We start from the raw sequence: 26630 nt of genomic DNA on the forward strand, positions 1-26630 counted from the left end.
TTCACTTTTATTTTTTTTTGACAGCTTTATTGGAGTATAATTGCTTTACAATAGTGTGTTAGTTTCTGTTGTATAACGAAGTGAATCAGCTCTACATATATATATATCCCCATATCTCCTCCTTCTTGCGTCTCCCTCCCACCCTCCCCGTCCCACCCCTCTAGGTGGTCACAGAGCACCGAGCTGATCTCCCTGTGCTATGCGGCTGCTTCCCACTAGCTATCTATTTTACATTTGGTAGTGTATATATGTCCATGCCACTCTCTCACTACGTCCCAGCTTACCCTTCCCCCCACCATGTCCTCAAGTCCAGAGAAATCTTTACCCAAAGAAGTCTCAATTGGGCCAAGAGCGGGGGACAGGGAGGGGTTCTAGTCTAAGGGCTCAACACCGAATGCAACCCTCAACAAAGAAACAAATGGCCTGGGTGGGACAGAAATGCCATCTGAGGACACCCACCCAAACACAAGAACAGCAGCGCTGCCCATGGAGTCTGTGGGTGCATCCCAGATGGAGAAAACCCCAGCGTGGCCTCCTCTTCTCCCTGCCTGCCCCTTGGAACAGGGCACCCAGGCCATGGTGGCCGCTCTTCCCATCGGAAGCCCCCTCCCCACCCACGCGGGCATCAAGGTCCCCCCACCGCCCTCCTCCCAGACACCCCGGGGAGCAGGGCTTCATCTGGAAGAGCCAGGAACGTCAACTCAGAGAGAACGTTTTCTTACATTTCTGACAGTGCTGAGAGCAGACGGAACGCTCCGTGAGCAGACTGGGGAGCCATGTCCTGACCACGTAAGGCTTATGACAAAATGCACCCTACATCGTAATGAGATTTAGATATAAATGACCACAAAGGGGAATCCTTTCACATTTCTCATGCGCTCATGTCATCATTGTTACTTTATACAGTCACGTCAAGTCTGTGAGTCCTACACAGATGAGAACAGCCCGACTCTGACGCTTGTCCATGACACCGTGTTGCTCTTAAACCTCTCGGGCCTCACACCTCACACGGTCACTCTCAGTACCGCCCAGATCCACCACCCCTCCCCGCCACAGCGGGGTCCCCCGAGTCCCCGTTCCACCGGGTACAGACATCCTTGAGAAGCTTCCTGGAGGGCTCAAGGCAGCAAAGCCAACAGGAATAAGAGGGTGGGCACCAGCCCAGGGGACACAGCGGGATCTGAAGGAAGTGGGACTCAATGGGATTACCGAGTGGGTACAGAGTTATTGTTTGGAGTGATGAAAAAGTTCTGAAAATGGGTTGTGGTGACGGTTACACAACACTGTGAATATACTTGACGGCACTAAACTCTACATTTAACAATGGTTAAAATGGTAAATTTTATGTTATGTATATTTTACCACAATGAAAAAAAGTCAAAGGATGGAGAAAGATATACCATATTGATCTCAGACAGAGCAGACTTGAGTACGGAAAGTTACCAGGGACAAAGAGAGATTTCACATCATGATAAGGTGGTCATTTCTCTAAGACATGACCCTTAGCATGTATACCCCCAGCAGCAGAAGGACAAACTATATGAGGCAAAACTGAAAGACCTGTAAGGAAAAGTAGGTGAATCCACTAGAACACTTGGAAACTCCAGCACCCATCTATCAGAAATGCACAGACCCAGCAGGCAGAAATTTGGGAAGGACACAGCTGAACTGAAAAGCACCATCTATCAACTGGATGTAATTAACATCTAGAGACAACTTCATCCGACAACAGCAGAACACACATTCTTCTCAAGCTCACGTGAACTTTCACTAAGATAGAGCACATTCTGGGCCATAAAACACCCTTAACGAATTTATAAGAAAAGAAATAATACAAAGTATGCTCTCAGGTCACAATGGAATTAAATTGGAAATGAAAAACAAAGAGATGGCTGGAAAACCCCAAAATACATGGGGATTAAACAACATACTTCCAAATAACACAAGAGTCAAAGAAGAAATCTCAACAGCATCACCTCTTGGGTAAGGAGGCTAATGACAGAGGATATGAATCAGGGAAAAGGTCAGTGGGTCAAGTTTACCTTTTTTTTTTTAACTTCTTTTTTTTTTTTTTTTTTTGCGGTACGCGGGCCTGTCACTGTTGTGGCCTCTCCCATTGCAGAGCACAGGCTCTGGACACGCAGGCTCAGCCGCTCCGCGGCATGTGGGATCTTCCCGGACCGGGGCGCGAACCCGTTCCCCTGCATTGACAGGCAGACTCTCAACCACTGCGCCACCAGGGAAGCCCACATTATTTTTTAAATGGAAAATCGTCTACGTGTAATATTTTACAATTTACAAACATTTAAAAATAAAAACTATGGAATAAATTACACAGTAAAATAAAAAAAGAAGAAGAAATCTCGAAGGAAAATTTTAAACATTTTAACAAAGTGAAAATGAAAATAAAACTTATCAAAATTGTGGAATGCAGTAAAAAAAGTGCTTAGAAAAAAATTATACCATTGATTGCATATATTAGGAAAGAAGATTTAAAATCAATAATCTACGTTTCCACCTTAGGCGACTAGAAATAAGAAGAGCAAATTAAATTCAAAGTAAGCAGGAGAAAAGACATAATAAAAGTCAGAGCAGAAATAAATGACACTGAAAACAGGAAATCAACAGAGAAAAATCAATGAAACCAAAAGCTGTTCTTTGAAAAGATTCATAAGGTTGACAAGCCTTCAGCCAGGCTAAGATAACAAGAGAGAGGACACAGACGTCAGAAATGAAAGAGGGGCCATCACTACTGATCCCTTGGAAATTAAAAGGATAATAAAGAAATACTATGAACAACTCTATGTCCACAAACTTGATGAAACCTAGATGAAATGGACCCATTCCTTGAAAGACACAATTTGCCAAAACTCTCACAACAAGAAATAGACCAGAACAACAAATGCTGTATTATATCATTTATGTGTGGAATCTAAAAAATAAAACAAACAAATGAATATAACAAAACACAGATTCACAGATATAGAGAACAAGCTAGTGGTTACCAGTGGGGAGAAGGAAGGGGGAGGGGCAAGATAAGGGTAGGGGATAACAAACTACTGTTTACAAAATGGATAAATTACAAGGATATACTGTACAGCACAGGGAATTCAGAGAATACAGCCAATATTTTATAAGAACTTTAAATGGAGTATAATCTGTAAAAATTTTGAATCACTATATTGTACACCTAGAACTAATATAATATTGGAGATTAACTATACCTCAATTTTAAACAGTAAAAAAAAATAAAAGAAATAGACAATTTGAATAGACCTATATCTATTAAAGAAGTTGAATCAATAATAACATTACAAGAAAACTACAGATCAATATTTCTCACAAACATAGATGCAAAAACCCTCAACAAAATATTAGCAAATTGAATCCACTAATGTATAAATAGAATTATACGTCACGACCAAGTAGGATTTATCCCAGTTGTGCAAGCCTGGCTGGTTCAACATTTGAAAACCAATTAATGTAATGCATCACATCAACTGGCTTAAAAAGAAAATCACATGATCATATTAATAGATGCAGAAAAAGCATTTGACAAAATCCAACACCCATTCATAATAAAAACTCTCAGGGCTTCCCTGGTGGCGCAGTGGTTGAGAGTCCACCTGCTGATGCAGGGGACGCGGGTTCGCACCCCGGTCCAGGAAGATCCCACATGCCGCGGAGCAGCTGGGCCCGTGAGCCATGGCCGCTGAGCCTGCGCGTCCAGAGCCTGTACTCCGCAACAGGAGAGGCCACAACAGTGAGAGGCCCACGTACCGCAAAAAAAAAAAAAAAAAAAAAACTCTCAGCAAACCAGGAATAGAGGGGAACTTTCTCAACTTGATAAAGAACATTGTATTAGTCAACTCAGGCTGATAACAAAATATTATAGACCGGGTGGCTTAAACAATAGAAATTTATTTATTTTCTCATAGTTCTGGAGGTTGGAAGTCCAAGATCAAGGTCCGGCAGGGTTTGGTTTCTTATGTGAGCTCTCTTCTCTTGACTTGTAGGTGGCCACCATCTTGCTGTGTGCTAACCTGGCCTTTCCTCAGTGGGTACGTATGGAGAAAGAGCAAAGTGTCTGGTGTCTCTTCCTATGAGGACACTAATCCTATCAAATCAGAGCCCCACCATTATGACCTCTTTTAACCTTAATTACCTCCTAAATAACCAATCTCTAAATACAGTCACATGGTGGGGGGGTTAGGGCTTCAACCTATGAATTTGGGGGACACACAATTCAGTCCGCAGCAAGCATTTACAAAAAACCTACAACTAACATCATATTTTTGGTGAGAAAGTAGGTGCTTTTCCTCTAAGTTCAGAAACAAGGCAAGAATGTCCCTTCTCACCACTCTTTTTCAACATCATACTGGAAGTCTCAGCTAATGCAGTAAGGCAAGAAAAGGAAATAAAAGGTATACAGACTGGAAAGGAAAATATAAAACTGTCTTTCTTCCCAGATGATATGATTATCTACGTAGAAAATCCCCAAAGAATTGACCAAAGAAATCCTGGAACTAATAAATGATTATAGCAAGGTTGAAGGATACAAGATTAATATACAAAAGTCAATTTCTTTTCTATATATCAGCAATGAGCGAGTGAAATTTGAAAGTAAAAACACAATACTATTTACATTAGCACCAAAAAATGAAACACTTAGGTATAAATCAACAAAATATGTACAAGGTCTGTACTGATGAATGAAATCAAAGAAGAACTAAATAAACGGAGAGATATCCCATGCGTGAATAGGAAGACTCGATATTGTCACAATATCCGTTCTTTCCAAGTTGATCTATACGTTCAATGTAATCCTAATCAGAATTCCAGCAAGATATTTTACGGCTATAGACCAACTGATTCTAAAGTTTATACAGAGAGGCAAAAATTGCTTCTCGGCTTTTTGGCTAAGATCAAATGTAGCAGACAGAGAAGCAAAAGACCCATAATGGCCAACACCATATTGTTGAGTAGAACAAAGTTAGAGGATTGACACTACCTGACTTCAAGACTATAAAGCTACGATAATCAAGACAGTGTGGTTTGGTAAAAGAATAGATAATAGATCAATGGGAGAGAACAGAAAGCCCAGAAATAGGCCCACACAAATAGTCAACCAATTTTTTTGTGTGTGTGTGGTACACGGGCCTCTCACTGCTGTGGCCTCTCCCGTTGCGGAGCACAGGCTCCGGACGCGCAGGCTCAGTGGCCATGGCTCACAGGCCCAGCCGCTCCACAGCATGTGGGATCTTCCTGGACCGGGGCACAAACCTGCGTCCCCTGCACCGGCAGGTGGACTCTCAACCACTGCGCCACCAGGGAAGCCCAGTCAACCAATTTTTGACAAAGGAATAAAGGCAATTCAAGGAAGAAAAGATTGTCTTTTCAAAAAATGGTGCTTGGTATGGACTGAACGTTTGTGTCCATGCCCACCCCCAGGCCCCAACCACCAAATTCATATGTTGATATCCTAACCCCAACTGGACAGATTAAGAGGTGAGGCCTTTGGGAGGTGATTAGGTCATGAGAGCAGAGCCCTCATTAACAAGACTAATGCTTTATAAAAAAGACCCCAGATAAATCTTTCCAGCCCTTCTGCCATGTGAGGACACAGGGGAAAGATGACCATCTAGGAAGCAGGTCTCACCAGACCCTGAATCTGCCAGAGCCATGATCTTGGATTTGAAGTTCCTAGAACTGTGGGAAACAAATCTTTGTTTATAAGTCACCCAGTTTACGGTATTTTGGCTATAGCAGCCTGAACAGTCTAAGACAGTACTGGAACTACTGGACATTCAGATGCCAAAAAATGAATCTAGACACAGACCTTACACCTTTCACAAAAATTAACTCAGAATGGATCATAGACCTAAATGTAAGATGCAAAACTATGAAAGTCCCAGAAGGTATCATAGGAGAAAATTTAGGTGACCTTGGGTTTGGCAATGACTTTTTCAGATACAACACCAAAAGCATGATCCATGAAAGAAAGAATTGATAAGCTGGGCTTCATTAGAATAAAAAACTTCTGCTCTGTGAAAGATGGGGTAAACAAATGAGAAGACAGGCCACAGATGGGAGAAAATATTTGCAAAACACATATTTGATTAAGGACTTGTATCCAAAATATACAAAGAACTCTTAAAATGCAACAATTGGGGCTTCCCTGGTGGCGCAGTGGTTGAGAGTCTGCCTGTCAATGCAGGGGACAGGGGTTCGTGCCCCGGTCCGGGAAGATCCCACATGCCGCGGAGCGGCTGGGCCCGTGAGCCATGGCCGCTGAGCCTGCGCTCCGGAACGGGAGAGGCCATGGCGGTGAGAGGCCTGCGTACCACAAAAAAAAAAAAAAAAAAAGCAACAATAATAAAAAGCACACCCAAACAACCTGATTAAAAATAGGCCAAAGACCGGGCTTCCCTGGTGGTGCAGTGGTTGAGAGTCTGCCTGCCAATGCAGGGGACACGGGTTCGTGCCCCGGTCCGGGAAAATCCCACATGCTGCAGAGCGGCTGGGCCCGTGGGCCGTGGCTGCTGAGCCTGCACGTCCAGGGCCTGTGCTCCGCAACGGGAGAGGCCACAACAGTGAGAGGCCCGCGTACCGCAAAAAAAAAAAAAAAAAATAGGCCAAAGACCTTAACAGACACCTCACCACAGAAGGTATACAGATGGCAAATAATCATATGACAAGATGCTCCTTATCATATGTCATCAAATCCAAATTAAAACAACGAGATACCACCGCAAACCTATTAGAACGGACAAAATCCAGAACACAGACACCACCACATGCTGGTGAGGCTGTGGAGCAACGGGAACTCTCACTCGGTGCTGGTGGGAACGCACAATGGGGCAGCTGCTCTGGAAGACAGCTTGGCAGTTCCTAACAAAACTAAACATACTCTTACCATGTGATCCAGCCATCGTGCTCCTTGGTATTTACCCAACGGAGTTGAAAACTTATGTCCATACAAAAGCTTGCACACAAATGGTTATAGTAGGTGTATTCATAATCGCCAGAACTTAAAAGCAACCAAGACATCCTTCAGTAGACTGAATGGATAATTAAGCTGCGGAACCTCCAGACAAGGGAATATTATTCAGCACTAAAAAGAAATGAGCTATCAAGTCACAAAAAGACAGGAAGGAAACTTAAATGCATGGTACTAAGTGAAAGAAGGCAATCTGAAAAGGCTACACACTGTATGATTCACAACTCCATGACATTCTGGAAAAGGCAGAATTATAGAGACAGTAAAAAGTGGTTGTCTGGGGCTCTGGAGGATGGGAGGGGATGAATGGAGGAGCACAGGGGATCTGAAATACTCTAATGATGGATGTATGACATTATACCTTTGTCAATCCTGTAGAACTGTGCAACACAGAGTGAACGCTATGCAAACTATGGGCTTCAGTTAATATTAATGTAGGAATATTGGTCATCAAGTGTAACAAGTGTATCACGTCTGAACGCAAGTGAGATGGTTACAGGAAAGGGAACTGGGGCCTGGCTGTGAGGTAAATATGGAAACTCTCTACTTTCCATCCAATATTTCTGTAAACATAAAACTGCCCTAAAAAATAAAGTCCATCAGGTTTTTTTTTTAAGTATAAAGAGAAAACAAAGTATCTTTTTATGACAGGGGTGGGAGTTGGGGCATTTTTTTAACCACATGCAGAAAAGCATAAGAAGGGACTTCTCTGGTGGTCCAGTGGTTAAGAATCCGCCTTCCAATGCAGGGGACGCAGGTGGTCAGGGGAACTAAGATCCCACATGCTGCGGGGCAAGTAAGCCCGCGCACCACAACTATTGAGCCCGCGCGCTCTAGAGCCCGCGAGCCACAACTAGAGAGAAGCCCACGACAACAAAAGATCCTGCGTGCCGCAACTAAGAGCCGACGCAGCCAAAAGAAAGAAAGAAAAGCATAAGGAAAATTCCGGTATATCTGAGTCACACTGAAACCTTGACACCCCAGCGCGACCGAGGACGTGCACAGGGTGAGGAGGGTGCTGGGGGTGTCACAGACTCTCCAGACCTGATAGCGCCCGGGACCACCCTCTACAGCTTCCAAAGTGTCTGCCCCTGGGCTCTCAGGACCCCTGTGGAAGACGGGAAGGGTGAGGGCACCCAATGCCTTGCTCACGGCACTGTGGGTGGCACAGGCAAGACCTAAACGCAGACACCCCTCCGCACCCTTCCTGCACATTCGCCTATCAGGTGCCCTCTGTTGGCTCAGAAAGAGTAGGGGGCTGGGTGGGAATAGATGGAATATTCCAGTGGCGGCGGGGCAGGAGCCGCTGAGTCTGGGAACCTGAGCTGAGCAGAAGTCTAGCAGCGCCATCCCAGCACGGAGAGCAGGGGCTCAGCTGCCAGGGCTCCTTCCGGGTCTGGCTCACAGGCTGCCTCTTACTGGCTACAGAAAACCAAACGTTGTGGTTGACGTCATGCTGGTAGCTTGACGTTAGACATGATGGGGGTATTTACACCACAGGGATGGGCAAGCACTATGGATCAGGGTCCCTGCCGCCCACCAGCCCAGGTGTTAACATCTATCAGGCGCCTCTAGAAAGGGGACTACAACGGGGAATGCCACCACTCCCTCCCCCTCTGTGCATGGGGTGGAGTGTGGAGGAAGGGGTGGGGTGGATGAGATCCTGGCCAGGCCAGAGGCTTGCTGGGGGCGGGTGCTGCAGGCTGTCCCAGGGGACAAGAGAGAGGCCCCTGGGCAAGAGCTGGTGTCCGCTGAGGACCCGCCTCAAATCCAGCCTGTCGCGTGCAGCCTCCATGGGCACGCCATTCCTGGGCTTCTCGTGGGGCCAGGCTCACGTCTGTGTGCCCCTCACTCTCACCCACCCCTCCCTCCCCCGTTCCGTGTAGGTGTCTGTCTTCTCTCCTTCTCCACCTTTCTCTCCAGTACACTCTTCAGTAGCAACTACACTGGGCCCTGCCCCCCCCCCAGAAGCCATGGAGATGACCCGAGTACTGGGTTTGCATTAAGCAAAGGCCAAAATTAGGACAGAGGTGGGACAGGAGGGCAGGAAAGCCCCAGCACCACCCTGGACCCCTCAGTGCCCGGTGCCCCTTCCTCCCACCAGGCCGGGGCACGGCCTGCGGGTCAGAGCCGGCGGTGCGGCCTGCAGTGGCCTCTGCAGAGGCTGGGGGGCAGCTAACAGAAACGCTCTGGCCCTGCTTGGCCCCTGGGGCGGGGCACTCGCTGGGAGGACAACCGGAGGAGGAGGGGGGAGGGGGGTGAGCAGGGCCTCCCGCAGCTGGACAGCTCAGCCTGGACTGGAGGATCTCTGGAATTCCTCTCCTGCCTACGCTGTGGGGCCTCAGCCCATCCCAGGCCCACGCACAACACCCAGGGCCTCTGTTCATCCACTTCAGGAGAGCTGAGCCCGGAGACTGATCGAGGCAGCCTCACCAGCCCATGGGCCACCTGGAAGAACCGTCTCGTACCTGAAGCCCGAGGTGAACTCAGGAACAAGCGAGCACTGGCTCTGGTTTAATTTCTATTCTTCATGTTTTCACGGGTTGAAAGAACTTCCATTTCGTTTTCTGTGAACTGCCTGCTTACACCCTTCACCCGTATTTCAGTTGGAATTTTGGCTCTTTTCTTATTGACCTGTAGAAGCTCTTTATATGTGAAGGCAACCCCCACCCCTTCGCCACCTGTAGCCCCTGTGGCCCTGTGTGTTACATGCTCGGGAGAGAGGGAACAAGGCACGTTTTTGTTTGACCCCTAAGATGAACTTGGAGCCTTCAAGGGCAGCGCTTGTATCTGCACCTGCTTGCCCCCAGAATCCTAACAGCACGGGATTCCAGCTTGTCAAGGGAAGCTGGCAATGATCTGGGGGCCGGGGATGACGTTGGTTTGGACAGGAAGGTCCAACCAGGCCTGGAGGGGCCCGGGGTTCCCACTACCCTGTGTGCAGGTGGCACCTCACTTGGGGCCCTCGTCCTGAATCTCTTGCCCCCGGCCCCATGCCCTGCCTGGGGTGCATGCACGTCCCCCTCGAGTGCCCACCAGGCAAAAATCAACTCACCCTGAATTATCAGAGACCAGGGACCACAGAGGATGCCGGAACCGTTATTGACTTTTCCTCTGTTTTCCATCGTGAAGAGCCAGCTCAGAGAGAGGGCCCTGGACCGTCCTGGATACCCACAACCATCCTTGCTCCAGCCACGGACAAAGCCGGGGTGTCACATCATGGGCCTCCCTTCTACTGACACTTAGACAGAGAGCACCAAGCCATTTCACCAACAAATGTCTGCAAACACTTTGATATTTTCACAAGCATGAACATGTCATGGGAAGGAAGTGAATTCACCTCGATTATAAAGATGACAGAACTGTGTGGTGATAGAGGTGCTCAGCTGGGGGATTCTGGGAGCTGCCTGCCCGCCCACCTCACCCCAGAGACGCAGAGACCTGATGCCTCTCCACAGGGGTGCTGGGGGGCGCTGTTGAGAAGTCGTGCATGTGAACCCTGAGATTTCTGTTCCAAAAGGAAAACTGCAGTTGGGAGTGTCAGAGAGAACCCCCCAAGGCCAGAGGCCAAGGACACATGCCCCCCCCCGGGCATCGGTCCATGGTCAGCTGCCCGTCACTGACGGCCAGGCCAGAAGGGCCCAGGGAGGTCCAGCAGAGGCACCGAAGGAACTGGTACAGGAGGTTCCGGCAAGGAGCAGCTCACACTTGCTGAGCTGGGCCGGGTGCTGGGGTCCAGGTCAGTCCACTCGCCTACCTCGGGCTCAGGCTGACTGTCCTGATCTGGGGACACTGACATCCCTTCCAGGTCACCGTGCTCTTAATATGGCCCCCCAGAACCTGAGCCCAGGGCCCGCCCCAGCTGCACCCCCATCTGCCACCTTCACACTCAGGGACCACCCTGGATGGGGACGGAGCCCGGCTCCAGTCTCCACATCTGGGACACACGCAGCACAGCTGGAAGGGCCAGTGCGCTCCGGAAAGCAGCCCAGTGGCTGCCCTCCCAGTGCGACCGTGGATGGACCTGAGGGCCGATTCGGGTTAACGGACAGCGGGATGCACACCCAACCGCAGCGGCCGGGGACTGTCCTCCCAGCCCGGGTCTGTGAGCGAGGGGCCCGCAGAGCGACCTTCAAAGGCAGCTCTTCAAAGCCACATCCGTCCCCCTCGTCACAGTGCCAGGCAGTCACCGACAGGGACAGAACTGAGTCAACCCCCCGGGGGCCTGAAATTACTGCTGAGGCCGCGCAGCTCACAGAGGACAAGCAGGAGTAGACAGACGGGGAGGAGGGACACCAAATGGAAGGTTCCGCGGCCCTGGCAGGAGGCAGGGCACGTGGGCGGCGATCTACCCACAGTGGCCCCGACCCGAGGGGATCTGGAGCTTAGAACAATGGGCTTCCTGGCCATTTGATTCTTTTTTCCTACGAGGTGTGTATCCATTAAAGCTCTAGGGGTTTGTTTTTGTTTTGCGTTTCAGGTCAATTCGACTTCATCCCTCTTAAGTTTTATTCTCCAGGAATGCAAACACCTGTGTGATGGGCCGGTGGACACCCAAGCATCTGACAGGTGAGCTTTGTGGCGAGTCTCAGAGGAAGGAAGTGGGGTTTCCACAGAGCCAATTCGTGGAGACATGAGGGACCCCGCAAAGTCATTTGACCAACCCTCCTGGTTGATAGAGGGGGAAACTGAAACCAGAGAGGTTACATGGTGGCCCAAGGCCACACAGCCCAGTGTTGAGAAGTCGTGGCCAGCGGGAGGAGACCATGTATTCTGTTCTTTAAAACAGCCACAAGAGGGACTTCCCTGGCGGTCCAGTGGTTAAGACTTCGCCTTCCAATGTAGGGGGTGCGGGTTCGATCCCTGGTCGGGGAGCTAAGATCCCACATGCCTCGCGGCCAAAAAAACCAAAACATAAAACAGGAGCGATACTGTAACAAATTCAATAAAGACTTTAAAAATCGTCGACGTCAAAAAAGTCTTTAACAAAACAATAAAGAAAATTTTTAAAATAAAGAAAATAACCACGAGAGCCAAAGTCCATCGACAGGTGAATGGGATAAGCAAAATGTGGTCCACCCATACCATCAACTATTATTCAGCCTTAATAAAGAAGGGAATTCTGACACATGCTACAATATGGATAAAACTTGAGGACATTATGCTCAGTGAAATAAGCCAGACACAAAGGGACAACCGTCGTATGCTTCCACTTACATGAGGTACTCAGAGTAGTCAAATTCAGAGACAGAAGGTAGGATGGTAGGTGCCAGGGGCTGGGGGGAGGGGATGGGGAGTTAGCATTTAATGGGGACAGAGTTTCAGTTTTGCAGGATGAAAACATTCTGGAGATGCATGATGGTGGTGATAATAACACAACAACGTGAATGTACTTAATGCCACTGAACTGCGCACTTTAAAATGGTTAAGACGGTTAAGTTTTATGTTATATATGTTTTACCACAAAAAAAAAATCTCCTGGCAGGATAGGCAGCCGTATCTCTAAGAAATCATTAAGAAAAAATGGAAGAAATTGGTAACTTGTCATGCTGACTCTAAAATCAGGTTTTTAAAAAGAGCGCCTTTGGAACCCCATGACAAATCAAACCTTAACCTCTGCTGACGAACAAGAAAAATTTAGAGGAGAAAAAAGCATAAGAATCCCAGACAGAAAGCCATGAACTGAAAGGGACGAGCAGCTGTGATGGGCCCAGTCAGGGCCCAGGCACAGGCAGGGTCGCCACTCTGCAGTCCACGCAGACTGCGCCCCAGTGGGGACCGAGGCTGAAGACCCCACGCACCCTGAGAGGTGACAGCACAGAAGTCCCCAGCAAAGCCGAGCCCTGGCCCCCCACCCAGTGCCAGCACCAACTGTCCCTCGGGGCGGAGGGACACAGGTCGTGGGAAAGCAGAGGGGACTGGAGCTCAGACGACAGCTCAATCCACAGGGAGGAATCACCTGCATTTCAGCGCGGAGGAGCCTGAGGATGGGGAGGTAGGAGAAGGCGTCCCCAGGACGGCATCAGGAGAGACCCCTAAGCATCCTTTAAGTGAGGGGAGAAAGGAGAGGAGACGGGGAACAGAGGGACCAAGCCAGCCCCCCAGCCTCTGCTCCACGGGGTCCCGCCAGCCCAATGTGGGGAAGGCCCGTCGGTCACCACACCAGGAAGAGCCCGGGCGCAGCTGAAGGAGGAAGGAAAGAAAAGTCTGAGCTTGAAGTGGAAGAGAGAGGTTAACCTGCCCCAGGACAGGCCGTCCTCGGCAGCCTGCCCCGCAGGCAAGTGGTCAAGATGAGCATTTGTTCACGGATCAGAAAATAAAAATGGAAGAATACGAACGCGCCCACGCTCAGGCCTGCAGAGGAACCGCGAAAAGCACCGCCTTTCAGGGACCACGGTCTGCGCCCCAGAAGTCTCACTGCTGCTCCGAGCCCCCCCCCCCCAGACTTGAGGGCCACAGACCCTCGAGGAAGGAAACAGCACAGATGAGGAGACGCCAGGGCCCACCCCATACTGGAACGACGGGGACACCAGAGCCCTGGCTTCAGCGCCCAGGCTCTGGCCCAGGAGTCTTGGATGGGACAGTCCCAAGGGGCTCACTCAGGACAGAAGCAAGTGGATCCCCGGCATGTGGGGCAACGCCAGGGGCAGAGCTCAGAAGCCAAGGCACCTACTGGTCCCCAGAAGTGGGACCGCGAGTTTGAGGTGTTACGGCGGTGTCCTCCCCGACACCGGTCTTCACGAGGGGCTGGAGGACCCTCACCCCGTGTGGCACTTGTCTGCTGGGTTCCCGGCCAGGCCCTGCTCCTAGGCGCTCACGGGTTCCTGGATCTGCCTCGGCCAGAGAGCTGGGGACGAGGCCAGAGGGGGGGTCACAGCCCAGCCTCGAGGGTGCCCCAGGGGACAGAAGGAGTGGGAGACACGGGAGCCTGGGGAAGGGGCCTAAGGAGAAGAGGAGGTAAGGAGAGGTGAAGGGAGGAAGGGAGAAAGAAGGGCGAGCACCCAGCCGAGGCGGTGATGGAGGCGTGCGGGCCCGGGAAGGAGGAGACCAGACGTCCCAGAATCACGGAGCCCAGGGTTTGGGGTTTGGCTTCCATCCCCACTCCAGCCCTTCCCGTCACTGCCAGTCGCGCTGATAGCCTGTCCCCTCCTGCCAGGCACGCCCGTCACCACACCCGCTGGGACCCACCACTCCTGCTCCAAGAGGGGCCTCACCCTCCAGCACCCATGCTGGCACAAACCCCTCCCCCAGTCAGGGCCAGGAGCACGATCCGGGTCGGGGGACAGGGTGGGGATGCGGCCTCTTGTGTCCCGCCATGGCCTTGTGTCCACTCTGAGACCACTCTGGACCCAAAGCCAGTCCAGACCATGGTAAATGGAACACCAGAACTTGGGGAAGCGACAGGAGAGGTTTGTGGGTGTCCCCTCCCGACCTCTCACCCCCTGCTGTCTGTCCCACGCCAGTCTCCAGCCTCCGGCTCCCAGGTGGCTCTCAGCGGCTTCTGGGCACAGTGACAGGTGCCCTGGTGTGAGACGGAGCGAAGGCTGGGGCTAAGGAACACGGGGGATGGCTCACTGCGGCTTGGCCTCGGCGCTTTGGACCCTGCCCTCAGGCACCACAAGCCATAATGTACTCCATTTCTTTTTATGCACGAATACTACTCCAGTGTGTGGATATAACACACTTTCTTTATCCGTTCATCAGTTGATGGACATTTCGGTTGTTTCTGCCTTTTGGCTACTGTGGATAAGGCTGCTATGAACAAGTTTCTGTGTGGATATATGGGTTTTTTCCACAAGATACTGAATATAGTTCCCTATGCTATACAGTAGGTCCCTGTTGTTTACCTATTTTATATATAGTGTTGTGTACCTGTCAATCCCAAACTCCTAATATATCCCTCCCCCACTCCTTTCTCCTTAGGTAACCATAAGTTTGTTTTCTGTGTCTGTTAATTTTCTTTGTGTTTTATAAATAAGTTCATTTGTATCCTTTTTTAAGATTCCACATACGTAATGTCATATATTTGTCTTTCTCTGTCTTACTGACTTCACTCAGTATGACAATCTCTAGGTCCACACGTGTTGCTGCAAATGGCCTTATTTCATTCCTTCTTATGGCTGAGTAATATTCTATCGTATATATGTGCCACATCTTCTTTATCCATTCATCTGTTGATGGACATTTAGGTTGCTTCCATGTCTTGGCTATTGTAAATGCTGCTATGAACATTGGGGTGCATGTATCTTTTCAAATTAGAGTTTTCATCTTTTCCGGGTATGTGCCCTGGAGTGGTATTGCTGGATCATGCGGTAGCTCTATTTGTAGTTTTTTAAGGAACCTCCATACTGTTCTCCATAGTGTCTGTATCCATTTACATTCCCACCAACAGTGTAGGAGGGTTCCCTTTTCTTCACGCCCCCTCCAGCATTTATTGTTTATAGACTTTTTGATGATGGCCATTCTGACCGGTGTGAGGTGATACCTCATTGTAGTTTTGGTTTGCGTTTCTCTAATAATTAGCAACGTTGAGCATCTTTTCATGTGCCTATTGGCCATCTGTATGTCTTCTTTGGATATTTGTTTCCATATCCCTTGGGTACATACCTAGGAAGGGAACATTTTGAGGAACTGTCAAATTGTTTTCCGTAACAGCTGCACCATTTTACATTCCCACCAGCAGTACATGAGGGTTCCAACTCTGCATCCTCACCAACCCTTGGCATTGTCTGTCTTTTTGATTCTACCCTTTCGAGTGGAAGTGAGGTGGGATGTCATTGCGATTTTGATTTGCATTTTCCAAAGATGTTGAGCATCCTTTCATGTGCTTATCGTCCATTAGCATATCTTTATTGGAGAAATGTCTATTCAGGTCCTTTGCCCATTTTTTAATTGGGCCATTTGTCTTTTTACTGTTAGGTAGTGAGTTCTTAAAATATTCTAAATGTAAGTGCCTTATCAGATATATGCTTTGCAAATATTTTCTCCCATTCCGTGGGTTGTCTTTTCACCTTCCCGATGGTGTCCATTAAAGCACAAAAGTTTTTTAATGTTAATTAAGTCCAATGTATTTACTTTTCTTGTGTTGCTTGTGCTTTATGGTGTTGTGCCTAAGAAACCATTGCCAAACCCAAGGTCACAAAGATAGACTCCTAAGTTTTCTTCTAAGAATTCTATGGTTTTAGCTCCTAGAATTAGGTCTATGACCCATTTTGAGATAATGATGTTGAGCATCTGTGTGCTTACTGTTCACTAGTATATCTACTTTTGTATCTGGTGTTAGGTAGGGTTCCAACTTCATTCTTTTGCAGGCGGATACGCAATTGTCCACTGGTTGAACGGCCCCTTATTCTTTCCCCATTGAATTGTCTTGCCATCCTTTTCAAAAAAAATCAACAGACCACTGATGTATGGGTTTATTCTAGACTCTCAATCCTATTCCATTGATCTATGTGTTTATCCTCTTGCCACACTATGCCCACCTTTATGCCGGACAATACCCACTCTGTCTTGACTGCTGTAGCTGTAGAGTTAGTTTTGAAATTGGGAAGTCTGAGTCCTCCAACTTTGTTCTTTTTCAAGACCGTCTGGCTCTTCTGGGTCCCTTGCATTTCCATATGAATTTTATTTTTATTTATTTTTTTGAAAGGCAGCTGAGGGACTTCCCTGGTAGTCCAGTCGGTAAGACTCCACACTCCCAATGCAGGGGGCCCAGGTCTGATCCCTGGTCAAGGAACTAAATGCCCGCATGCTGCAACTAAAAGACCCCACATGCCACAACTAAGACCTGGTGCGGCCTAAATAAATAAATAAATGATAGCAGCTGAAATTTTGATAGGTATTACACTGAACTTGTAGATCAACTTGGAGTGTACTGCCATTTTAACAATATTAAGTCTTAAGATCCATGAACATAAAATGTCTTTCCATTTATCTAGATCTTCTTTCATTTTTTTCAACAGTAGTTTGTAGCTTTCAACATTCAACTCTTGTATTACCTTTTGTTAATTTCTTACCATGTATTTTATTCTTTTAGACTACTGTATGAAATTGCATTTCCTAACTTTATTTTGGGATTGAGCATTGCTAGTATAATGAAATATAATGGATGTTTGTATTTTGATCTTGTATCTTGCAATTCTGCTAAATTCATTTTTCAGTTCTAACAGCTTTTACAGGGATTCCTTAGGACATTTTCTATACAAGATCATGATATCTGTACATGGAGGTAGTTTTACCTATTCCTCTCCTATCTGGGTGCCTTTTATTTCTTTTTCTTGCCTAAGTGTCCTGGCTAGAACCTCCTGTACAACGTTCAATAGAAGTGGACAGAGCTGACACACTTGATTGCTCCTGGTCTTAGGGAGAAAGCGTTCAGTTTTTCACCATTAAATATGTTAGCTGTGGGGTTTCCATAGAGGCACTTTATCAAGTTGAGGAAGTTCCTTTCTAATCCTAGTCTGTTGAGTGTTTCTAGCAGCAAAGAGTACTAGATTTTGTCAAATGCTTTGCCTGCATCTATTGAAATGATCATATAGTTTCTTTGTTTATTCTGTTAATACGGCGTATCACGTTGATTGAATTTTGTGTCTTGAAACAACTTTTTATTCCTGGGATAAATCTTACCTGCTCATAATGACCCCTTTTTACGTGCTGCTAGTTTTGTTTTGCTAGTATTCTGTTGAGGATGTTGCATCTATATTCATAAGGAATACCGGTCTGTAGTTTTCTTCAGATGTCTTTGTCTGGTTTTGGTATCAGGGTAGTTCTTGGCTTCACAGAATGAGCTGGGAATTCCCTCCTCTTCTATTGTTTGGAAAAGTTTTTGAAGGACTGGTATTAATTCTTCTTTAAATGTCTGATAGACTTTACCAGTGAAGTTATCTGGGCCTGACGGACTTTTCTTTGTAGGACATTTAAAAACTTTTAATTTATTAATTCATCTCTTTAGTTGTTATAATTCTATTCAGATTTTCTATTTCTTCTTGAGTCAATTTCAGTTGTTTGTGTCTTTCTAAGAATTGGTCTGTTTCACCTAGGTTATCTCTAACTTGGCACACAATTGTTCATAGAATTCCCTTATTGTCTTTTATTTCTATAAGATTAGTTGTAATGTCCCCTTTTATTCCTGATTTTAGCAATTTGAGGCTTCTCTCCTTTTCCTGGGCCTGACCACCCTTTTCATAACTACAACCTTCCTAACTGGCACTTGTGAGTTTCCTTAATTATTCCCAGAGCAGAAGTACTAATCACCTAAGAACCTGATCGTATAATTTGTTTAATGTTTATTACCTGCCTCTCCCACCAGTATAAGCTCCATGAGGGCAGGCACCCTCGATTTTGTTCACTAACTGTTTCCTAAGCACCTAGAAAATGCCTGGCAAATGACCAGTGTGCAGGCAGACTTGCTGAATGTGTGAAGAGCAAAAGAAACCAGAAAAGTTGCAAATAGTAATAATAATAATAGAAATGACCTTGAAACTCTAGTTGTGCGCTGTCCAATACAGTAACCACTGCCTACGTGCAGCCCTAAGAACCTGAAACATGGCTGGTCCACACTGAGATGTGCCGTATGTGTAAAACACACAACAGATTTCAAAAACATAACACTTCTTAAAATATAAAATAGCTGAACAATAATTTTTGTATTGATTACATGCTGAAATAATATTTTGGATAAACTGACTTAAATACATATACTATTAAAGTTCTTTTCACCCGTTTCTTTGTTTAGTTTTTTTGTAAGTACTAGAAAAGTCTGAATTGCACTTGTGCCTGACATCTGTGGCTCAAGTTTTGTTTCTTCTGGACAGGCCTGCTCCAGGTGACTTGGATAGGGTCGGGGGTAATTTCGTGGAGTGTTCAGAAAAAGGAAGGCAAATTCCAAACATGTGGTCAGGTGAGGCTCTCACAGAGCCCAGAGAGGGAGCAGGCATGGGGGCCTGGCCTGGGGCACAGAGGCCCCTGCAGGATCTGTGTCCGCGCTGCCCACTGGATCACCAGTGTCCTCCTCGTGTCTGATACAGCTGGTCTGAGGTGGGGTCTGCCAGGTGTAGCCGGGGGCTGGGATCCACCGCCCTGATCGCCTTCTTCAGCAGGTGCAGCTCCTAACTAGACCGGAGTTCTTCACCCAGAAAGCCCTTAACAGACGGCCTGGATTGAACCAACGGCTTTGAAAATCAGGCTGCACCTCAATGTACAAGATCAAAAGCCACGTGAAGAACTTTATTAAGAGACGGGCAGAACGCTGCAAACCCTTTGGCATCAAGCTCCGTGGCCAGCACCTAAGTCATGCCACTCTTCATCAGGTGACAAGACAGATGGCCACTCAGGCCGGGCATCTCCGAGGACCTCCGAGACCACCAGCACCTTCTGCCCCCAGCCACCTACAAGGCTCCCATCTTTTAGAGGGTGACATGAAGCCACTCTGTTGGGCACCTACTGTGCGCTGGGCATGGTTCTAAGCCCTGGAATTCAGCATGGGCTGAGTGACAGGAAGGCAGGGGCTGCCCCCCGCTCCTTGCTGCAAACGGGCACCAACTTGGATGTGCCCGACGCCATGGCGTCCTGTTACATCCGAGGACAGGACACTCTTCCTGTTTCATGGTAACAGTCACAGCATCTCTTCCCCCCAGTGCCCACCGGCTGCTCATAAAGTGGGGAAAGGTGGTAGTTCTCAAATTAGGCCTGTAGAACAGCGTGGGTTATGTGTCCTCCAAAAAAATGTTCTTAAATCTATGCCCGGCTATTGCCAATCTGTTCCAGAATTCAACAAATGCTTGTATCTGGCTTAACAAAGAATCATAACTTCAGTTATTTTAGGATCATTATGTCAATGCAAAGAGAACTATGTCCACCAGGAACTGCGGCCACTGAACGAGCTGGTGACCCTCTAACCTAGGAGATAAAGGCCACCAGAAAGTTAGGCACCTAGGAGCACCACGAGGATGTTTTCATTTTAAATAGATTTTAAATAGATTCAGATCCTTATATGAATAAAATATACATTTCTATGTAACATGCCAATATGATAATTTTTGGAAAACCAAGTTATACATAATGCATTTTTACGTTTCTACACTAACAAAGTGACTTGCAGCTGTGAAAGATGCTTTAAAAATAACCAAATCAGATTCCATTTTGAGGGGAGGGAGAGAGGGGGAATTAAACATGTCAAAAATATATTTGAAATCTCCAGAAAGGCCACATCTCTTGCCTTGGACCAGGTGGCCACAGAGAGCAGTGGGAGGGACAAAATGTTTCCAAGGAGCAGACGCCGTTCATGTCACCTCCCCTTGGTCTTTCTTTTTCTTTTTTTTTCCTTTTATTTTCCCCCTTGGTCTTTCTTATTAAAGCATTTGGTAAATTCCAGGCAGCTCAGTATGGGCTCTCTAAGGGAACCATCTCTGCTAGAATTTCATTTTAAGTAGAAGAAAGAAAATCCGACATGGCGTCTCTCTCCCCTAGGCTCTTGGGGGATCCCCCCAATTTTTTTTAAAAAAAAGGAGAGGAATACGTTCTTGGCTTCTTTTTGAACAAGACCCCTGTGCCCACACCCAGGCCCCACCAAGAACAAAAGTGTTCCTTCATCCACTACGATCATGCATTCCTGATAACCCTGGGAGCCCCAATTTCAAACACAGCATCCTCTCTTCCCTCTGTCGTGCTTGTCAGAGAAGGGGGACCCGTTTTTGGTTTTAAAAATATGGCCACCACCTATACACCCATCTCTGCTTCTAAGAGAACTGGCAGGCACTTAACTGTAAGAAAAGTCCCCCTGACATGGAGGGATCATCATGAAAAAGTGTTAGAGGCAAACGAATTGAAGAATCACATATATGGCGACTGCATCCGTGTTTTTAAAACCATACATATGTGTGAGGTGTATATGTGTGAGTATACATACCTGCGTCTATATATACACACATATATCCTTATACTGACATTAAAATAGACAGGCCAGGTTCCTCTGGGGGATGAGGAAACTTGAGTGTGGAAGAGTCACATTTCCTGCACATACTTATGTATTGGTTTTTCTTTATAAGATACTATCCTTGTTGCCTGTTTAATCAATAAAATAAAATTTTAAGCCTTGCCGGCCTCAAATGGGGGCCGTGTTGGTTGTCACAGAGGGACGACCAAAGGAAATGACGTTTTTACAAAAAGGAACCGTAGGGCAGTGCCTTTGTGCTGGAAAAGCACAAAGAAGGCTTGGTGAGCAGCCTGTTAAGGACAGGTGAGGCCCTGAGGAGCCCAGGGTCAGAGGAGACCACAAGCGGGCCATGAGTCGGCCAGTGGAATAACAGTATTTTAAAAACACAGAATGGGGTAGGGTCATGAGCTTCTGAGAGAAGCAGAAGATGGATTCCAGAGTCAACTGCCTGGATTCAAACCCTGGCCCCGTGTGGAGCTTCTCTGAGCTTCAGGCACCTCTTCTGCAAACTGGGAGTGATCACGGTACCTATTTCACAGATCAAGCAGCTTAATGTAATAAGCACCATTTAACTGTTACCAGCAGAGAAAGAGTGCAAGTCGCAAGCGCAAGATATATTCTTAGCTCTCAGCAAAGTAGGTTATGGTATAAAAATACCGTTCAATAGTAACTAAACTAGCCTCACCTTCATGTGCATCTCACAGCAGCCTCAACATGTGCGACTTCTTCTCTAAATACCCTACATTAGGCACCCAGACTCCAGCGCTGGGGGCCAGCCTAGGAGACAGAGGCCACCGGGTTCACTCACCCCTTCCTCGCACATGCAGGAGACCCCACTGTGGGCAGGACCTGCCCCACACCTTGGTGTCAGATGGTGCCAAGTGACAGGGGAAGACAGAAGTGGGGAGAGGTTGAGTGGGGCAGGAGGCGGGAAGAGGGCACAGGGACCTCGCTGAGCCGCCAGGGGGATGACCTGTGTGGCCATCGGAGGAGGGAACAGCGCTGGCAAAGGCCCTGGGGCAGGAAGCACCCAGTGTGCCCGAGAGCGGAGAAAGCAAACACGGTGATTCCTCCCCCACCTGAGTCCTGTCTTTCCTGGCAACCAGGCTTCGGAGCTCAGGAGGCTCACAGTCGATTTGCTCTGAATTTCCTGAGTTTATCTATTAACTACTTAGCAGGCCGCTTGCTAGTTGAGAGGACGCCGAGAAAGCCGATGGCTATCCTCCCGGCGAGGGGTCACAGCCCGGGACAGGACCTGCTGTCCCCCGACTGGGGCACGCTGGATGGAACCAAGGACATACCAAGGTCAGCTCGGGGCCTAGCTGAGCTTCGGGGGAAGCTGGGAGGGACAGGGGTGCCCTGGGCTGGAGGTGGGGGCCTTCCCGGCTGCCAGGGCAAGTTGCCCACCCACCCTGAGCTGCAGTTCTATGCCTATAAAATGGGGGGAGAGGGGAGGGGGTATTCCCCGGCAACTCGAATCAAATAAAATCAAATGTTGGAAGTGATGCGCCCCTTAGGGGTTGTTACAACCTTCCCCCAAGGGGAGGGGTCCATGAACGCCTGAATTATATCCAAAGTGGAAGCTTCGGGAGCCTGAACACAAAATGCAAGACTGCTTCCTACCCAACAAACAGCCCGACAAATCAGGTTGGCACCGAGCCCGGGGAGGGGGCCGGAGGGAGTGGGCCCAGGGTGGCCACAGAGAACACCCGGACCCCTGCTGGCAACCCCACCAGGGGGGACAAACCCTAGAGAAACCCTCACACCTGCGCGCCAGCAAACCCGCTGCAGGAGTGGAAGAGAGAAACTCTGGGAACACCGAGACTGCCATGAGGAAGGGAGCGTGACGTACTACAGATACTACGGTCACTACACACAAGCAGCAGCAAAAGGTCAGAATGTGTCCCCATGCACAGATGCCCAGAGGCCTAAGCTGAGTGAAGAAGCACGTTCCCAAATTTTTATGTAAAGTTTAAAGAAAAAACACCAAAGAATCCTATATATTAGTTGGCGATCCTTCTATCTGTGCGTAAATGAAGTAAAAAGAGTCTGGCAGGATAAATTCCAAATGCATGACAGTCGGTTTGGAGAATGGTTACTTAACATTTCTTTGTAACGCTTTATTTCTTACAATTTAAAATAAAGGACTTAAAGCCAAAATGACAAAGGGGAACAGTTTCCAATTCCGGGTAGAAGAGACACAAGTGTTTGTTTTATTACTCCTGGAAGATTTTTTTCCATTTAAAAAAATCTATCCAATATGGAAACATTTTAAGCCATGTTGCTGGCCGGTCCGTGTTGGGCCGAGGGCTTCACCGCCCTGACCTGTGACTGTCCAGGGCTCAAGGTGACTCTTGACCCAGGACTTAGGCCTCCAGGCTGGTGTCAGGGAGCCCTGCCCTGGCCGGGCAAGGAAGGGCAGAGCCCCAGAAATGAGCTTCTCCTGGCCCTCGGACCCGATGCCCGGGTCCCCAGGGAACGATCCCGCACAGAGGCAGCAGTGGCGAGGGTGGGACAGGTGAAGAAGGGGACAGGGCAGGGAAGGGTGAGGCTGGTGACCGCATCATGAGAGCAGCTGTGGGCCTGTGGCCCGGCCCTTCCCAGGCAGGGAGTTTAGTGTTGCTTGACTGGTGCCAGGGGCTGCAGCTTTAAATAAACTTGGACGCATCCACCTGGGCCGGGAAGCAACACCAACTGTGCCTCAGGCCGGCCAGGCACTGTCAACAACCACCGACATGGCCACTGAGGACCCCAGCCCCGGGCGGAGATGCTGGCCTCAGTGCCCGACCCTCCCTCCTGACCACCTGCCCCGCTGCAGCTCACCCTGCACTGGCCCAGCCTCCTCCCCGCCCCGGGACGCTCCAGCAGGGCTGTGACAGGCCCCTGGGCATCCCGCACTGGGCCTGGTGCCTGGGGGCCCCGCCAAGGGGTGCTGGGCTGGCCCAGCTGGTGGGGTGTCTTCCCCTCCTCTCCCAGGCCCCTGGGCCCCCTAGACAGCTAGGCTTCCTCACCCACTCCCACCCCAGGCCCCCAGCTCCCTTCCCGAGGAGCCTGGCCTCCACTGCAGGGTCCGCCACCCCTCCCGGCCTCCCCGAGGGCAGCCCCAAGGACCTCCATCCCCCAGTGTGGGTGTGGACGGCAGCGATGAGAATAACCAGTCGCTGCTGCTGCAACCAGAGGCCCGAGGTTGGTCTGACCACCCTACAGGGCCGCTGGCCCAGGGAGATTCACAGAAAAGTGAAGGAGAGGTCAGCAGACCCAGCTTCAGGTTGAGGAGACGGGGTGAACGGGAAGAGGCATTTCTGCCAAAGGGCCCGGGGGTGCCTCGTGGGAGGGCCTGGGTACAAGCAGAGAAACGACAAGAAGGTCCCCTAGAATGGGGTAACCTTCCCCCCACTGCCGCCCTCTGCCTCGGACAACCACCTGCTCCCACCTGAGGACCACCAGCCTGTCGCCCTGTCCTCACAGGCCTGCTCCCAGACATGCCCCGGAAGCTTCCTCAGGGCCTCCGGGATGCACAGTTTGTGTGCTGGATCCCTTCTCTGCTCTCCAGGTCCCCCTGCCTTGGGGACAGGCACTCAACCAGCCCCTACCTGAGGGAAGGGAATTTTGGGGTCCCCAGGGCCCAGCCTTGCCCGCACCCTGCCGCGGGTTTTCTCCACTCCACCCCACTCCCTCAGCACCCCCCAGGCCTAACTGGCATCGTCCCCCACGTGCAGGGAGGCTTGGGGAATTCACACCCCCCGCACTCCTCCCAGCTCGCGCCCACAATTATCAGTGATCAGCTTCCCTCGCCAACACAAGGTATCACCACAGACGTTTCTTAATAAAAGGAAAAAAAAGATCTGCCGCTGGATGAGTAAGAGGAAACCTCGCCAGCGCCCCTTCCACGGGGTGGGCTGGAGGAGGACGGGGCTCTGGCCGCGCCGGTCTGGAGCCAGGGCTTCAGGAGTTCTGGAGCCAGACGTGGAGATGCCAGGTGCAGCCACCCTGATGCACAGAGTGGAGACCCGCAGTCCAGAGAGGAGCCGCCGACCCGCTTCGGGGTAGAGCCCGGAGGCAGAGGCAGGTCTAGGGCCCTACACGGCTCCTGCTGGCGAGCAAAGCCCAGGAGCCACCTGTTCCCCGGTGAGGCCCTACCTGAAACGAGCTTTCAAAGTCCCTCCCATCACCTCCCCGCAAACAACTCTCCAGAATCCAGCCCCCACCTGCCTCCATGACCCTGAAGCTCATCAGGCTCCCACCTCACCCCCTCATCTTCACCCCGGTGACCTGATCCAAGCTCCCTGACCTCAGCCCCCAGCACTCCAGACTCCTCTTTCCAGAAGGATCTGGGGGAAAATCCTCCAGAACCCCGATTCCCCTGGGCACCCACAGCAGAGGCTGTTCCCACGCGGCGCGGAGCGCAGCTGGCACCCCCCGCGCGGATGGAGCCACGCGGAGAAGCAGGCGCAGAGCAAGTCCCGCCGCCCCCGCGCCCAGCCGCTTGTTGGGGGTGGGGACAGCGCGGCTCGCGCCGGGGACGACCCTCTCGGCTAGGTCCGCCCCCTCCCCCGCGCTCCAGGCCCCGCGGCCGCCCCCGCGCGCCGCTCCTCTCCGACCTCCGGCCGCCAAATGCGTCACGTCTGCCGGGCGCTCCGGGGACACCTGCTGCCGCCCCCGCTGCACCGAGCCCCGCGCCTCGAGCCGGGGCCTCCGGCCAGGCGGTCGCGCTGGACAGGGCCCGGCAGGGCCGCGCGCGCCGAGGTCCGGCGGCTGGGCCCCGGGGGCCCGGGGGTCGGGGCCGCGCGGGACCGTGCGCTCCGGGCTCGGAGCCGGGAGGAGCCGGGGTCGCGCGGGGCCGCAGTGCACCCGGAGCCGGCGGCGCAGAGGATCTGGGTCTCCAGGGTCCCGGCCCTCGGAGCGCGGCGCCCTCCGGGGTCCCCGGCCCAGCCCGCACGCGCCGCGGCTCTTACTTGCCAATATCCTCGTAGAGCTGGTACTCGTCGGTGAAGCGGGTGCAAGTCACCGTGGTGGCCATGGCGGCGACGGACGGGCTTGGCGTGCGCTCTGCTGCGCTCGGGCGGCGGCGACTCCGGCTCCCGCTCGCGGGCACGGCGGCGACACGGGAGCGGGCGCGGGCGACACCTCGGCTCGCGGCGCCGAGCGGGGGCCGGGCTGGGCTGCGCCGGGCGGCGAGCGCACGCGAGATCTGCGCGCTCCGTGCCCGACAGGAGCGCGCCGCACACCTACGCGCGGGGAGCGCGGGCGACGCTGTCACTGCCGCCGCCGCGCCCGCCCCGCCCGCCGCCCCCTGCACGCTCCCCGCGCCCGCAATCGCGCCCTACACTCGCACCCGCACACGCACCTGAGCCCTGCACCTACAGCAGCGCCCGCGCCCTGCACACGCTCTCGCACCCACTCCTGCTCCCAGAATTCGCACTCGCGCCCTGGCCCTGCACATGCTGCGCTGGCACCAGCACTCGCGGCCATGCGCCTGGGGCGAAGCACACAGGGAACCGCTGGCTCCCTGAGCCTGCTTCTCCGCTGCCTCCTGGCGACTCCCTGCAACACACACACACACACACACACACACACACACAGACACACACACACACACACACACACACACACACACACACGAGACTGCACACAGTGAACCCAGCCCCCTCTCTCCCCTGAAGGCCAGACTTGACCTGGACCTCAGGAGGGGCCTCA

At 50.5% G+C, this 26630-nt stretch overlaps 1 protein-coding gene across 5 annotated transcripts in view; it reads right to left on the reverse strand.

The window, feature by feature from the left end:
• Positions 1 to 26077, reverse strand: part of CAMK2B (calcium/calmodulin dependent protein kinase II beta) — a 94637-nt gene extending 68560 nt beyond the window's left edge. For 3 of the 5 annotated variants that reach the window (XM_060304870.1, XM_060304868.1, XM_060304867.1), the window contains exon 1: positions 25889 to 26076. In XM_060304870.1, the coding sequence (XP_060160853.1) occupies positions 25889 to 25953 (65 nt within the window). In that variant the 5' untranslated portion in view covers positions 25954 to 26076. Of the gene's footprint in view, positions 1 to 25888 lie in introns of all 5 variants that reach the window. The other 2 variants (XM_060304872.1, XM_060304869.1) reach the window with 1 other exon arrangement.
• Positions 26078 to 26630: the final 553 nt, after the last annotated feature.

The sequence above is a fragment of the Globicephala melas genome, chromosome 9 (genome assembly GCF_963455315.2).
Source record: "Globicephala melas chromosome 9, mGloMel1.2, whole genome shotgun sequence".
Classification (NCBI taxonomy): domain Eukaryota; kingdom Metazoa; phylum Chordata; class Mammalia; order Artiodactyla; family Delphinidae; genus Globicephala; species Globicephala melas.